We start from the raw sequence: 16,476 nt of genomic DNA, 5'->3' as shown, positions 1-16,476 counted from the left end.
ATTAACCCTATAAACAAGTTTTCATAAACTTTACAGCACCTCGTGCACTACTGGGGCTATAGAACAAAACACCCCCTTTCCCCCCCATATCTGAGCATTGTCCTTGTAGGGCCGAGTCCCTCCTGGCTGCCTGCACACAAGGTTTGGACACAGCTAACTTGGGAAATCGCTCCCTGGTGGTGATGTGTATAGTTATTTAATCTGCACATTTTCACTGGTCCGGGGCAGAGAAATGGACAGAACTCGTGCCTTCTGTTTGGCACCATGCCCTGCCCTCACTCCAGTTAGTGCTTTGGCTCAAGACCTTTGCAGAAGGAGAATTTTGCCCTACAAGCGGGTAACTGTCTAGCTCTAACTGTCTAGCTCTGAATTAGCCAGGCTGGGGAGCTCAGCTGCTGGAAAGTCCCCACAGTGAGAGTGTTACACTGAGAAACAGGAGCTACAGAATTCAGGATGTGATAGCAAACGGCAGCAGCCCTGGCAACAAAGCTCAGCAGCGACCCCTTGAAGAGAAGGAAAGAGATGACAGCCCTGGAAATCCACCCTGCTCGCAGACCAGGTGTTAGCTCCTCACCTCTGCTGTGGGGTGCAAGACTAGATAAAAGGGGCTCTAAGAGGATGTCTACACTGAAATTTGAGTCTGTCTACACTGTAATTAGACACCTGCAGCTGGCCCGTGCCAGATAATTCAGGCTCATAGGGCTTAGACTAAGGGGCTGTTTAACCGCAGTGTAGACATTAGGGCTCCTGGGCTCTAGGACCCTCCCACCTTGCAGGGTCCTAGAGCCTGGGCTCCTGCCTGAGCCCAAACATCTACAGCACAATTAAACAGCCCCAACTCAGCTGGCACGGGCCAGCTGCAGGTGTCGAATTGCAGTGTACACATAGCCTAAGAGACCACTAGGATGAGGAGCAGCAGCTGGGAGGGGAACAGAAGTGGCTGGAAGGCTAGTAAGACTATTTACTAATGTTTTAACTATAACGAAGCTCGGGTCGGCCCTGAGAGGGGTTTAGAAGCATCCAGCTGCTACAGCTGTATCAGAGACTTTGTGGCAGGTGGAAAGTGCCCAGTCACGCTGGCAGCTGAAATCACCGTTCACGCTGAGGATATTTCACTCACACCTGCTTATTTGCTCGTGCTCATTAGCTGTGCTGGGTGATAAGACCCGTCCCTGCCGGGACTGATTTACCTGGTTCTGTTCAGAACTGCGCTGGAGGAGCTGGTGTGTCTTACGAGCAAATTCTACCTTCCCTCTATTACCTTGTTATTCCAGTATAGCCTATAATCAAGAACCAGTGTGTGTGTTTGTAACAATCTGCATTTAATAACCCGTGTAATTAGACAAGCTTTATTCGATGACGGGTGTATCCACACTCAGTATGTTCTAGTCCATTCCCTGTGTGTTCCTGTATTCCAAGTTTTTATTAAATCATGTAGCGGTAGTTTTATAGTTTAATAAAAACGGATTTGATCTGGATCAGGCATTTGTGTCTGTCTTTTCCAGACCTCATTCTAACACCAAACCACCAGGAAGGATGACCCCAGACCTCAATCAACCCTTCCCCCGTTCTGGAGTTTTTTGATTATTACCGTGTTGATTACCATGATTTCTTAACATCAGAAATGATTTCTTCTGAGGTGACAGAACCGTCAGGGCTGATAAAGGAATGAATCCCACATTGTGCCAAGCCTCTGTCCCAGCTAGCTACAGCTGCCTCTCCCCTCAGGTCACTACCTAAAGATCGGTGTCACATGTTTGAGCCTCAGAGAGACACAGTGGGTGAGGGAATATCGTTTCCTGTACCACCTTCTGGAGAAGGCATCGTGCACTGGCCTGCAGATTCCTCAGGCACAGCTCAGTCCCTTGGTGCATCTGGCTCAGGCCTGTCCCCACACACTCCTGTTTGCAGGCCCCTCCTAAGCAGCCCCCTGCCCTGGCAATCACTGCACCCCTGCCTGCAACAGGCTGTTTCCAGCTAGCAATCCTTCCCTCCCCGCTCCTAAGCCGCCCAGCCTGGCTCCACAGCCGGTTCCCAGACAGCTGCCTCTGGCCTGCAGCTCCTGATCTCACACAGCCTCTGGCCCCCCCGAGCCAGGGCCCTGCTGCCCTCCGGCAGACCTGGCCTCCCTTTGCCGTGGGTTACGGAGCCCCGGGCGGGCTGGAGGTTGTGCTGCTGGTTACCGGCGCCCAGTAAGGAGCCGGCAGGTTTCTAACAGGGGCCTTTCGGGGAAGCCGCTCTGCCCCCATTTGTTTGTGAGCATTTCAGGCCATAAATACAAAATGGAACAGGGGATCGCTTTATCCTCCCCTGAGCTTAGGGAACTGCCTTTCTGTTCCTCTCCATCTGCCCCCATCTCCTGGCCCCACCTGCCCCCCACCGCCATATTTACATCCCTATCCCATATTCCCCTGCACTCTGCTGTCTCCCTCTTGCCCCCATCTCCCACCAAACTCCCCATTTCCTGCCCAGTTTCCAGACATGGAGCACAGGGCCCTGAGGGCAGCCTGGCTTCAGTCCCACTGGGAACACGGGCAGAGAGAGGCCATCTTTATTCGGGCCAGCCTCCCGGGCACCTGCTGTAAAGAACCATCTTGACTGAGTCAGCCTGTGGCTCGCGCCCCGTGGGAATCATGGGAGACAGACATTCTGAGCAAGGCGAGACCTGTGCAAGGTTGATGCCAACGACCACGAGAGCCTTAAAAATCAAATAAACTGTTCAACAGCCGCATAGCAACACTGAGCAGCCATGTTGGAAGGAGAATCCTGAAACCAAGTGAAATTGCAGGGGAGAGGGGTGTGACAAAGTGGGAATTTTGGTAATATTTTTTATGATTCCTTTGTGTGCCTCAGTTTACCTCTGAGCTTTGCATTGCTGTGCATGGAGTGTAAAGTGTTAAATAGCTGCGCTTGAGGCAGAGCAGGGGACATGAGGTGTGTGTGTCACCCCAATGGCGAGCAGCCAAGAGGAAGGAGGTTTTCCCCACCTCTCTGCAAGGAAGCAGAGCCAAGGCCCCTGTCATAAATATAAAGGGAAGGGTAAACACCTTTAAAATCCCTTCTGGCCAGAGGATAAACCCTTTCATCTGTAGAGGCTTAAGAAGCTAGGATAACCTCGCTGGCACCTGACCACAATGACCAATGAGGAGACAAGATACTTTCAAAAGCTACTTTCAAAAGCGGGAGGGAGAAAACAAAGCTCTCTTTGTCTGTGTGATGCTTTTGCCAGGGACAGAACAGGAATGGAGTCTTAGAACTTAGTAAGTAATCTAGCTAGATATGCGTTAGGTTATGATTTCTTTAAATGGCTGAGAAAATAAGCTGTGCTGAATGGAATGGATATTGCTGTCTGTGTGTCTTTTTGTAACTCAAGGTTTTGCCTAGAGGGATTCTCTATGTTTTGAAACTAATTACCCTGTAAGGTATTCACCATCCTGATTTTACAGAGGTGATTCTTTTTTACTGTTTCTTCTATTAAAATTCTTCTTTTCAAGAACTGAATGCTTTTTTCATTGTTCTTAAGATCCAAGGGTTTGGGTCTGTGGTCACCTTTGCAAATTGGTGAGGATTTTTACCAAACCTGCCCCAGGAAGTGGGGTGCAAGGGTTGGGAGGATTTTAGGGGGAAAGACATTTCCAAACAACGCTTTCCTAATAAAATAAACCCGGATAAACATTTGGTGGCAGTGGAAGTCCAAGGGCAAAGGGTAAAATAGTTTTTACCTGGGGGAAGTTTTAACCTAAGCTGGTAAAAGTAAGCTTAGGAGGTTTTCATGTAGGTCCCCACATCTGTACCCTAGAGCTCAGAGTGGGGAAGGAACCTTGACAGCCCCAGATGGAGAACAAAGGGGAGATGGGTTCATAGCTGACCTTTGGGGAGATACATGCATACGTGGGACTAGGGACACAGGGGCAGAGACAGGGAAAGAGCCAAGATGGCTTCGACGGCAGCATGACTCAGGAGAGCTCTGGCCAGTCTGAATCCATCTTAACCCCTGTCTCTCTGCTACCTAAGAATTCCAGAATGGGTGGGGACAGTGACCAATAAATTCTTACCGTGTTTGAAAAGGCTGGGGAAGAGCCAGAGGATGTGAAATCGAACAGGGCTTTGCTGATGAGAGGCTTAGAGGCTGCTTCCCCAGGCTTGCTCAGGACAGAACCCAGCATTAATCACTGGAAAGTGAAACACGCCCAGGGAAACATCACAGCGCTCCAGAGACCCACAGTGACTGTGGAGGGGCCGCAGACAACCCCTGAGCCCAAGGGAAAGGTGCCAACGGCCCCGACAAGCAACCCCAGCCAGAAATCCCTTTCGGCCTCTGACCGCAGGGGGGCTGTGGCCGCCAGCACCGAGCCGGTGAAACGCCCGCGAGCCCACGCTGCCGAGCGGCTGTTCACGTGCACCGAGTGCGGAAAGAGCTTCCAGCACCGGGGAAACCTCATCACTCACCTGCGGGTGCACACGGGCGAGAAGCCCTTCACCTGCACCGAGTGCGGCAAGAGCTTCAGCCAGAAGGGCGACCTGATGCGGCACCAGCGCATCCACACGGGCGAGAAGCCCTTCGAATGCAACGTGTGTGGGAAGAGCTTCTGCTCCAAGCAGACCTTCATCCTGCACCAGCGCATCCACACCGGGGAGAAGCCCTTCTCCTGCACCGAGTGCGGCAAGTGCTTCAACCGCAAGGCCAACTTCATCACCCACCAGAAGATCCACCGCGGGGAGCGCCCCTTCGTCTGCGCCGAGTGCGGCAAGGGCTTCTGCGCCAAGAAGACCTTCATCCTGCACCAGAAGATCCACATCGGGGACCGGCCCTTTGGCTGCTCCGAGTGCGGCAAGAGCTTCAGCCGCAACGGGGATCTGACCCGGCACCAGCGCATCCACACCGGGGAGCGGCCCTTCGCCTGCGCCGACTGCGGCAAGTGCTTCAGCCACAACGGGGAGCTGATCAAGCACCAGCGCATCCACACCGGGGAGAAGCCCTTCACCTGCACCGAGTGCGGCAAGAGCTTCAACCGCAAGGGCACCCTTATCACCCACCAGCGCATCCACACCGGGGAGCGCCCCTTCGTCTGCGCCGAGTGCGGCAAGACCTTCAACCTGAAGACCACGCTGATGAAGCACAAGCGGATCCACACGGGGGAGCGGCCCTTCACCTGCGTGGAGTGTGGCAAGAGCTTCAAGTACAAGGGCAACCTGCGGACCCACCACCTCACCCACACGGTGGAGCGGGTCTACCCCTGCACCGAGTGCGGGAAGATCTTCAGCCACAAGAAGGAGCTGACGGTGCACCAGGCCGTCCACACGGAGGAGAGACTCTTGTCCTGCTACGGAGACGGGGAGTCGTTCAACCCCTTCCTCCAGATGCACCCGCTTCTGCTGTCTGTGCCCCAAGCCAAATGCCTCTGGAAGCCTTAACGCAGTGTACATAAGGAGGGAGTTAGAGACATGCTACGTCCCCTGAGCAGGAGCAGAGGAGGAGCAATGCTGTAATTTAGGATTTGGACATGCCGTGGTGCTGATGAAATAACAGGCTCCCTGGCACAAGGAGCTCCCAGGCTGAAGGCCTGCGCTGACGAACCAACCGTGCATCCCTAAGGAAAACACAACTGCACATTCCCTGCACAACGCAGCTCGAATTCCAATGAAAACAAGGGCCCGAGTCTTGCCCTGAAGGATGCCAACACTGTAGTACTAATCCCATTTGCTGGGTTGGACGTAACCCCCAGAGGTGCTAGAGAACGTCTGGCAGGAGGGACGGGAGATTTCTGGGAAGGGATCTGGCTTATGGAGCAGCGCTTGGAGGGCGTTGGGAATGACATGGCCCGGGTTGACCGATGTGGGGTCTTCATCTTACTACTGAAAGGAGCGGAGGGTGCTAGCAGGACTCTCCTGCCCGTTCCTGTGTGGAGCAAACACGGGAGCGTCGTGCTCATTGGGATAGTTCTGGCGAAGACCAGTGGTTTCTCAGGGCGGGGGGTGCTGTGCTGTGTGGTGTTGTTAGGTCAGGCCCAGTGGGTACTGGGGGGCGGGCGAGACTTTGCTACTGCGCTGTAGTTATGGCTTATGCCAGCAGCTCCTCAGTGGAGCTACTGGACAGACCTGACGGACAGCGCCTGTTCCAGCCGGGCCGGTGACAGTCTGGGAAATGAAAGAAAACCTCAGTCGAGTGTGGACTTGAGGCCTCCAGGTGCAATGCCCTGGAGCAATAATTACTGTAGTGCTCTTTCCTCTCTGTTCTCTTACTGACTATTTACCCACCAGGAGTGTGCGCCGGGCTTCACAACTGCGTACGGCCTGATCCCTGACCTGAGAAGTGACCATCTCACTGAGACCACCTAGAGGTCTGACAGAGATTCACAGAGTCCTAGGGCTGGGAGGGACCTCAGGAGGTCGTCTAGTCCCGTCCCCTGCACTCCCAGCAGGACTAAGTATTATCTAGACCATCCCTGGCAGGTGTTTGTCCAACCTGCTCTTAAAACCCTCCAGTGACAGAGACTGGTTAGAGCTGGAAAAGACCGATTGGTCATTTTGCCCATTCCTAGCCAATGCAGGGTCGGGCTCTACTCTGTATTTTCTAGGAATATGTCCAGCCTGTTAACCCTCTCCAGCGATGGGTCGCCCCTCGCTCCCTTGTGAGGTCCGTGCACAGTCTAATAGACACTGACTACTTCTCATCTTGTGTGAAAGGGACTTGGGTTTAGTTGCTAGTTTGTAGTTAGGCAAAGGGTCATTTTAACGTTAAAATTTGTCGTTCTCCGTGTGGATAGCCTAGAATCCTAGTTGTTAGATTTGGAAAAGAACTAATAAGTCTTCTAATAAACTCTAGTACTTCTCCCTGGCACTGCACGCCTGTTCCCTCCAGTGCTTGGTCCGTCTAACTGTACGTGTCCCAAACTCTGGGGTGTCACCTCTCTGGGGGGGTGGTTCCACAGCCTGAAACGTCTCCCCCTTAGGAAGTTTTTTTCTGACATTCAGCTTTAATCCTTGATTTCGTCCAGTCATCCCCACCTTGAATTACTGTAAAATTCTCTCTCCCGTGCCCGCCCCCCCGTGTTTCCCACGGATTGTTATCGGGTCCCGTCAGGTCACTGCTCAGTGAAGCTGGACCTACTTGTCTCTTTTGCTCATTCCTCACCAGTCAATCCCTTGTGCCCCCAGATCACATTGTGGCTGTTCTCTGAACGGGCCATCGGTATTTTTCCAGCTCTCCTGAGGAGCCCTGAACAGCATGCCGTCTCCAGTGGGGTTATCCCAAGGCAGAGAGATGGGGGCTGTCACCCCTTTGCTCCGTTACACAAAGCCTCTGTGTATTGGCCTTTTCAGGTGCCAGGATGGACTGGAAGCTCCTGTCTAATCTGCTGCTGTCCACTGTCTTCCCCGAGGTCCCGATCAGTGTTTCCTGCTTCCTGGATTCTTTCCTTCCCACTGACTCTCTGCAGGGCAGATGCTGCTTCCCTAATAACATGCTCTTACTGCCTCTGCTAGGTGATTCGTGAAGAAATGGCATAAATCAGGAGCTCCCAGTAACACAGCCGTGGCACCCGCTGAGCACCTGCTCCCAGCTCCGTCCCGTGGCCTGTTGTTATTACTCTTGGCTAACACGTCTGCAGCCAGCGTTCAGTCCGTGGGATGGTCTCTGCTGACGCTGGGTCAGCCGGGACAGTACGTTTTGATGAGATGCTCTGTCAAGTGCTTTACTCACAACCAAGTGCGTCTTATCTCGCGCTTTCCCTCCACCCGCTAACTGTCCGAACAAGCAATCCGGGCACTGCCTTCTGCTGCTCCCTGCCCCAGGCACCTTCTGGGGGCGGGAACGAAGACACCCTGGCTCTCCCTGCTCCGGCCTGTGCTGTGCTGTGCTTTTCCCACCGTGGCCGAGAGGGGCTCGGGGCTGGAGTGCTTGAGAAAACGGAGCGTCCGTGGGGTTGGTCTGCCAGGTTCCGGATGAAGAACTGACCGAGAACCACAGCGAGTAGGAGGGGATGGGATGTGGAGACAGAGTCCCCTGTTGGGTCCACTCTTCCCCCACCCCCAAACCCAAATCCCTCTGTTGTTAAAGGAGCCCGGGGGGCAGGCGCTATGCGAACATTTCACGATCCAGCCATTTCACATCAACTTGTGATTTACAGACACCGCGTGAAGGGCGTTGGTTTGGGCCAAGTGAGTGACTGGGGGAAAATGGCAGCCAAAGGGACTGGCCGGAGTCAGGGTGGAATGATTGGTGCGTTGGTCCAGGAGACCAAAATCCCCCATGGGGGAAAGGAGAACAAGGGGGATTTCTATAGGGCTGAAGTGGTGTCTAGGCCTGGTCTGGCTCTGTATCGGGTTGTGCTCACCACCCACGGTGCCTCCTACCGGTTGCTATGGGAATTCGCTCTGTCCAGCAGGGCACCCTCCTCTTGTAGTGTCTCACTCCCGTCACTGCTTCTCCACCGTCTCCGCTGTCTGGGACTCCCGAACTGTGGCGTCCTCTTCAGGGCACGGCCCTCCGGCTGTGCCCCAACTCCGTTGTCTCCCCGCTTCCAGGGAGCCCGCAGTCCTTTGCCCAGCTTCTCGCCGCAATGGACTAGAGCGCCTAGTCCAGCCCCTTGCTCAGGGGCAAACTGCAGTCCTTTGGCTGGCCACTTCCCTCAGCGGCCAGTGGGGCAAAAGGGGGCGCCCAGGCCTGCCCACTACTCTGGGCCCCAACCCACGGACCCTCTCGCTGGCAGCTGCTCATGGCCTCTCCTTCCCCTCTGCCGCTACCTGCTTTCCCTGGGCCACTTCTCCATAGCCCCAGCACCTACTCAGCCCCTGTGTCAAGGACGCGGTCTGGGAGCCAGCCGGGCTGGAGCTCCACTTGCTCCCCCGACCCTGCCCAGCACGGCTCTGTCGCACGCACTTCTCTCTACGGGCAGCCAGGCCCTCTCCCTCAAGCTCCAGGAGAGACTGAGCTCCTCGCTGCCCTGCAGCCCTTCTTATAGGACCCAGCCTGGCCCTGATTGGCTGCTTCTAAGCCTTCCTCTGGTTGGCTGGGTTCTGCACAGCCACTCCAAGGGCTGCTATTAACCCTTTGCCAGCCAGTGAGGGGCTGCTGCCCCGTCACAGGCTCCTCTGCACAGGGTGAATTTCACCCCTCACTAAATCATATTTTCAGGACCCTTCTTTTCTAGCGGGTGCTGAGAGCCGGGGTCCAATAGTTAAAGTCTCTGAAATAATTTGCTAGGAAGCAGCTTGTTCCCATCTCCCTTGTGAAAGGAATTTCCTCTGGTCCCAGCTCAGGGTACCCCACAAATGCCTTCAAAGTTATTCACCCAGCTAAACTGAGGACGAGTTAGCAAGGGGTGAAACTCCTCTTTGCAGATGCTGCCATCGCTAAAGGAGTTTTGGCTGCTAGAATCTCATCTGTGACTCAGAGTCTGAAGAGAGGTTGGATGACGATAAACCAGGCAGGAGCTGTGGGTCTGGACCTGCCAGATTTATAAAGGGAGTGGCTAGTTCTTTACTAATATGGTTATTTTGTTGCCTATTGACTCATTTATTTGTAACTTCCTTTTGGGCTGTTTGGACAGAATTCTTCACTGACGTCTTCTGCATGACCTTGCTAGCGATAGATAGCAAATTAATCGGTGTGTGTGGTGTATATTCTGCAAATGTATTTGTATGTAAAATTACTCTTATGCCATTGGTTATTGGGCTCCAATCCTGGGCTTTCTGGTGTCAAATGGGAAAATTCCCCTTGGGGTCAGGACAGGGCCCACTGATGGTATTTATAATTCTTATGCAAAAATCTTCCCCTCTGACGATTCTTATTGTGACAATAGGGTCACTGTGCTGAGAGGTTGTGTAGCCTAGAACAGTGGTTCTCAAACTTATTTGATTGGGCAGATCATTTATGAAGATATGGAACAAAACCGGCCCCAGGACTGACCCTTGGGGCACTCCACTTGATACCGGCTGCCAACTAGACATGGAGCCATTGATCACTACCCGTTGAGCCCGACAATCTAGCCAGCTTTCTATCCACCTTATAGTCCATTCCTCCAGCCCATACTTCTTTAACTTGCTGGCAAGAATACTGTGGGAGACCGCGTCAAAAGCTTTGCTAAAGTCAAGGAATAACACGTCCACTGCTTTCCCTTCATCCACAGAACCAGTTATCTCGTCATAGAAGGCAATTAGATTAGTCAGGCATGACTTGCCCTTGGTGAATCCATGCTGACTGTTCCTGATCACTTTCCTCTCCTTTAAGTGCTTCAGAATTGATTCCTTGAGGACCTGCTCCATGATTTTTCCGGAGACTGAGGTGAGGCTGACTGGCCTGTAGTTCCCAGGATCATCCTTCTTCCCTTTTTTAAAGATGGGCACTACATTAGCCTTTTTCCAGTCATCCGGGACGTCCCCCGTTCGCCACGAGTTTTCAAAGATAATGGCCAATGGCTCTGCAATCACAGCCGCCAATTCCTTCAGCACTCTCGGATGCAACGCATCCCCCCCCATGGACTTGTGCACGTCCAGCTTTTCTAAATAGTCCCTAACCACCTCTTTCTCCACAGAGGGCTGGCCATCTCTTCCCCATGCTGTGATGCCCAGCGCAGCAGTCTGGGAGCTGACCTTGTTCGTGAAGACAGAGGTTATCGTCAGTCTCTCACAATGCTGTCTTTCCTCTCTAGCTCACTAGGAAACTTTTTTCCCTCCCTTCCTCTCCGGTGTGGGGCGGCTACAGTGACCCTGCTGCCGCGCCCTGCAGGCTGGCTTGCTGGGCTCCTGCTCCAGCTGGGCAGGATGTGGCGCCCACCAGCTCTGCTCTCGGCCCCCAGGAGCGTAGAAGGCTCACACGCAAGTCCCTCCACCGGTGCCCGGTGAGCTCCCAAGAGCAGTCTAAGGTTTTGAGCCTAATCAAGGCTCCCCCATGAGAGCTGCGCTCCCCGGGGACAAGGCAGATGGCAAGGCCTGTGAGCGCTGGGGATAAAGCGTCTCAGCGGCGGGGACCCGGCTGTGGCACACGCTCAGAGAGGAGCCCCGGAGAATCCCGAGTCTGACCAGCTTCAGCTAACGCTGTAAAATCTTCTCCTTCAGAAAGCCCCTTGCACTGTAAGACCAGCACTCACAGCACTGGCCCCGCATGCTGCCCCCAGCCCCCAGCCAGAAAAGGAAATTAATAAAATCTAACATCCCCGCCCAGAGGTTTTACCCCAAAAAGGGAGAAATGTCGGAGACGCCATGAAACCCACCAGGGACTTTGCTATTGATCGTGTGTGGAAGGTGCTCAGATACAGCGGGGATGGGCAGCAGCATAGAACCATGACATCAATACACAGAGTAATGCTCGCAACCTCCGGCCCTGTTTTATGCTCCTGTGGCTTTAAAAATTAAAAATATTTTAAAAGGCGGCTTGTGAATGTTCCAATTTCAGGCACATGATGGCGCTGCCCCTCCCAGCTGCCTTCTCGCAGCACAGCACTCATAAGGGAGGGGACTACAGAGGTCCTGGTTTGGGCCCCGCTCAGACAGGAGGTCTGTGAGCGTCAGTCCCTGTAAAAAGAAAAGGAGGACTTGTGGCACCTTAGAGACTAACCAATTTATTAGAGCATAAGCTTTCGTGAGCTACAGCTCACTTCCTCAGATGCATATATATATATATGCTCACGAAAGCTTATGCTCTAATAAATTGGTTAGTCTCTAAGGTGCCACAAGTCCTCCTTTTCTTTTTGCGAATACAGACTAACACGGCTGTTACTCTGAAACCAGTCCCTGTAAAGACAGCATGTGACGGAGCAGGAGACAGCATCAGCCCAGAAGCAAGACCGGTGGAGGGAGAAGGAAAAGCAGGGAAGAGGGAGATCTCTCTCTAAGATACACGCCGAATCCACTGGAGTTGCACTGACAAGGCTTCCCCTGGCTGGCAACGCCCCTTGCAAGGGGTGTTTCTCACTGCAGAGGGGTCCCCAGGCGAAACCTAGTGCAGGCTCAACCTGCGTTAATTTGGGGTGGATTTCCCACGGTGAGCCCAGTGGCCAATGTGGATCCTGAAGGCTCCGCACATGCGCTAGGCCAGCCTCTTGCCTCGGTAAGAGCATTAGATCATCTAGTCTGACCTTCTGCATGGCACAGGCCAGTTACCCCTGTGCTGAGCCCAATAACTTGCTTTGGCTGAAGCGTTTTCCAGAAAGGCTCCAGTCTGGATGTGAAGACATCAGGAGATGGAGAATTCACTCCCTAGGAGTTTGTTCCAATGGCTAATCACCCTCACTGTTAAATTTCTCATTTGAATTTGTCTGGCTTCAGCTTCCAGCCATTGGTTCTTGCTGGGACTTTCTCCATTAGATTAAAGAGCTCTTTACTACCGGTATTTGCTCTCTAGGAAGGAATTTACACACTATAATCAAGTCACCTCTCAATCTCCTTTCTGATAAACTAAACAGATTGCATTCTTTACATCTCTCCCTGAAAGCCATTTTCTCCAGCCCTCGGGTCCTTTTGGTGGCTTTTTGCTGCACCCTCTCCAACGAATGTCAGTGTTAAATATCAATCAATTAATCAATACCAGGATTGAAAACATGAACCTGTCCTACGACAGCTCATGGACTAGCTCCTCGAGCCCAGAGGCTGCTGCAGACTCATTAACCGCCACTGGCCTGTGGACTGCGCGCTGACCATCGGGGGAGAAGGGGGGAGAGACTTCTCTTTCGGTTGACAGACTCTGAGGAAGGCAGAAAGTAGGGGAGACATTTCAGGGATGCGGGGCCTGTGCAGTGACTGGGAATGCACTGAACAGTGGCTGCTGAGCAGCCTTCGAGCAGGCTAGGCTAGGGACGGGCCAAGAACATCTTGTTCATAAATCTGCAGCCTGTCATCCCAGTCAAAGGGAGGTGGAAACAGTGTCAGAGGCTCCATGCAGACCTCCCTGGGGCTCCAGGGGAACTGGTGCTGTGTTGGGGATGGGTTTCCTCCCCTCTTCCCCCATCCCTAGAATTCACCCTGGTAGGACACCTCACAGAAAGGGGTTTCCAGGCTGGTCCCATGCTGGTTTGTTGGCAGTGTCTGTACTGGTCAGCAGATCTCTGGGTGGTGCTGCAGCACTGTTGTGTCTGGGGCTGCCCTCCAGTGGTTCCAGTCACACCGAGAGGCTAGGAGTCCCCTGGGGGTGATGGGTCATCGTGTGCCATCACCAAGGATTGCCAGCGTCCTACGAGGTTCTGTCCCATCCCCCCTGCTGCTCCGTGTGCAGGCGAGACCTCCTGGCAAGATCATTTCCAAGCATGGGGCAGAGCATCACTCCCCTGCTGATCCATAATTGTCTCTTTCTTGTCCCGTGGACCCTGCGTGTTTGGTCTGTTTGTTGGAAGAGGCTGGATGCTGCTGCTGGAGCCACCTCTTGCTCAGCCCTAGGAGGTCAGAAGTCTCACTCCGCGGCTGGGTAGAGTCCATTGCTGGAAGGCTGCTCGCTTCCCTCCTGTCCCTGGTTATTAAGGGGATTCACCGGGGGCAGCGAGCCTGGTGACGAACAGCGATGTCTCTTCCAGCCTTGCCCACACAAAACAGGAGGGGGAGGTGGTGCCGTGCCTTTTTTTGCCTTTGAGCCCAGTGGTTCGAGCACTCCCTGGGATGTGGGAGATGCGTGTTTAATTCCCCACTCTGACTGAGCGGGAGAAGTCCTACAGAGCCCCCCGGTGAGAGACCGTGCACACACTGACCAGCCAAGAGTTGTGGGTAGACTGTGGGCGGGCACCTGTTCGATTCTGTCATCTGTCTGTGGGATTCCAATTATACTTCAATAGACGGGATAGGATTATGCGTGGAAGGGAGTGTTCAATTACTGTGGCGAGGTTAATGACCTACATGACTATTTCCTTGACTTTACGTCTTCATTCCAGTCTTTTGCTGAAAAACTGTGTTAATTTCTTTTTGCAACAAATTGGTCTTTGACTCCTTTAAAGCATAAGAATTTGTAATGCCCTAAAGGTCATAGAGCTGGATATTCGTTCAGGGCCTGATTCAAAGCCCAGCTGAGTCCACTGAAATCTTCTCGCTGACTTCAACAGGCTTTGCCTCCGGCTCCTATTCACCTGACCACTCAGTGGAGAAATAGCACCTGGAGTATCCAGTGCAGTTCTGTAGGCCAACGTCTTTCTGCAGGAAGAAGCAGCAGCCGTGAGCTAAGAAGCAGGGAGTCACGTCCCATCTAAACTGCACCAAAACAATATGATATCGGGTTGTTAAGACACATTTCTGCCCTAATCGCACCAACAGCGACCACACAGACAAATCTTAAGATGTGCAAAGGGAACTTCGCAAGGTAACCCTCTGTCTGGCAACACCGCTTACCAGCACTTTCGGTTGAAAAGATGCCATCGATTACTTTTGTCTGTGCTTCCATTTGCTTCCCTATCGTTATCACTGTCTGGTCTTTCATCTGTTTGTGTCAAAATTTAAATCAACTCCGGTGGTGGGGTCTGATTGGCTAAAAAATTGTTTCATAGTGGGCTAGGTTGGGTGAAAAATACAGTTTTGTAATGCATTAGTTTAAAATGACTGGTTACTGTAGAGCTAAGTTTTAACTATATAAACTGGGGTCCAAAAGGAAGTTCTTTGGGAACCAACTCCAGGACCCAGCCCCGAGATCAGAGCTGCCAGACCTCAAAACCCTGCCAACCACACCGTGCGGAAGCTGGAGTCCCCCAGATGACCTGATCCCGACTGGCCAGCAGGAAGATTCTGTCTTCTTGGGAGTGGGGAGCACTGTAGGCTTAGCGTGTGCTGTCTGGTTTTGGTGATTGTTAATAGAGGCTCAGGATATTACTGTATAAGGCTCTTTCACTGGGGAAAGGCCCTGCAGATCCTCAAAAGATGATGCCCTGAGCCCTAGGAAAATTAAATTATGTAAATTAACCAGGTGACATCCTGAGCCCAGGGCTGGCCTTAGGGAAAATGGCACCCTGGGAGAACTTGTATTTTGGCAACCCCCACAACAGCCCTGGCCCCCCAGGCTTCTCACCCCCATCACCTCCGGGCCCCACTGCCTCCTCCCATTGCTAAATTTGCATTGAAAGATGCGCCAGAGCTCAGCCCTGGCACAAATGAAGCACTGGCTGGGCGGCCGGATCCCGGAGGGTGCTGGCCGGGTGCCCCGCTCCGAGGGCAATGTCACCGCCCGCGGCAGCGCAGAAGTCAGGGTGGCCTGGTGTCTGGTGTGTTGCCTTCCTTACTGCTGCGACTGTGGCTTGTGTAAGGTGACCAGACAGCAAATATGAAAAATCGGGACAGGGGTGGGGGGTAATAGGAGCCTATATGAGAAAAAGCCCCGAATATTGGGACTGTCCCTATGAAATCGGTCACCCTGGTCTTGTGGTGCCTGGCACTAGGCCTGCGGTTCAAGGCAGACTTGGTGTTGTCATACGGGGGCTGCATGTTGCCACAGGAGTGAGTGTGTGTGTCTGTGTGTGTGCTGGGGGGAGTGTGCATTAGAGGCCGTGCACTGTCTCTTTAAGCAGAGCACTCACTAGTCTCACTAGCCGCCAGCAGCTCCCACTCCTGCCCCAGAGGCAGCCGCACAAACCCTTCAGCGGAGGCAGGGAACCCGGGCAGGGGGATGGGGCACCCTGACATCAGGAGGCTCCCGGGAGCAGCTTGGCCGGGGGGGCTCCAGGGGGAGAGGGGGCAAGGAAAGGGCAGGGGCAGCGGGTTGCAGATGGCTGCCAAGTGGGTGGAGGGAGGGACAGGACACCCCTGCTCCGGAAACCCCCACTCAGCAAGGTGCGCCCCGGGTGGTCGCCCAGCCCGCCGACCCCTAGGGCCAACCCTGCCTCAGCCCGAGGAGCTGGGTGAGGGCAGGTGCCTTTGGCCCCGAGCCCGAGCAATCGGGTCAGGACGGGGGGTTAAGTGAAGCGGGTGAGGCCCGGAGGCCAGGGAAGGGGAAAGGCGGGTGCCTGGGGTGTGCGGGGAACAGTCCCAGGAGACCCGCACGCTAAGGCCGGAGATTTACCATCCGCCCAAGGGGCAGGAAGGATCCAGGGACCTATGGTGGGTCCCACTCGGGCAGGGGGAAGAATCCGGCTTCGCACCCTTGGGGTTGGAGGCTCCTGGAGAGGCCTGAAGTACTGAGGCCTCACACAGCGCCGCTGCGGGGAGTCTAAGGGTTTTAATTTCCCTGCTGTTTGATATCGACGTTCAAATCCTCAGGCTCAGCATAAAGGCCGTTTATTAAGCAATGAAGCTTTTTTAACCAACTTCCTCACTTCTCCTCACCCCCCACCCCCAATTCCCCTTTCTAACGTTTAGTTACAGGGTTTGGTAGGATTCTTTCAGTGAGGAGGTTGAAGTTAATTATATAGGGATAAGTTTCATTACAACTCATTGACAGTGGCACCCATTGCGGGGCTGGGTGCCTCCAATCACTCAAGAATTAGTGGGAGGCAACATGGCCTAGTGGGTAAAGCACTAGACTGGGACTCAGGAGGCCTAGATTCCGTTCCCCGGTTTGCTGGTGGATGACCC

At 53.6% G+C, this 16,476-nt stretch overlaps 1 protein-coding gene across 1 annotated transcript; it reads left to right on the top strand.

Moving 5' to 3' along the window:
• The first annotated feature begins 4,113 nt into the window (after nucleotides 1-4,113).
• Nucleotides 4,114-6,140, top strand: LOC140907952 (uncharacterized). Its single transcript, XM_073335040.2, has one exon. The coding sequence runs from the start codon at nucleotides 4,114-4,116 to the stop codon at nucleotides 5,413-5,415; it is 1,302 nt and encodes a 433-aa protein (XP_073191141.2). The 3' UTR covers nucleotides 5,416-6,140.
• The last annotated feature ends 10,336 nt before the right edge of the window (nucleotides 6,141-16,476 follow it).

Source organism: Lepidochelys kempii, chromosome 2 (genome assembly GCF_965140285.1).
Source record: "Lepidochelys kempii isolate rLepKem1 chromosome 2, rLepKem1.hap1, whole genome shotgun sequence".
Classification (NCBI taxonomy): Eukaryota; Metazoa; Chordata; order Testudines; family Cheloniidae; genus Lepidochelys; species Lepidochelys kempii.
This window is presented reverse-complemented; position numbering and strand designations above follow the sequence as displayed.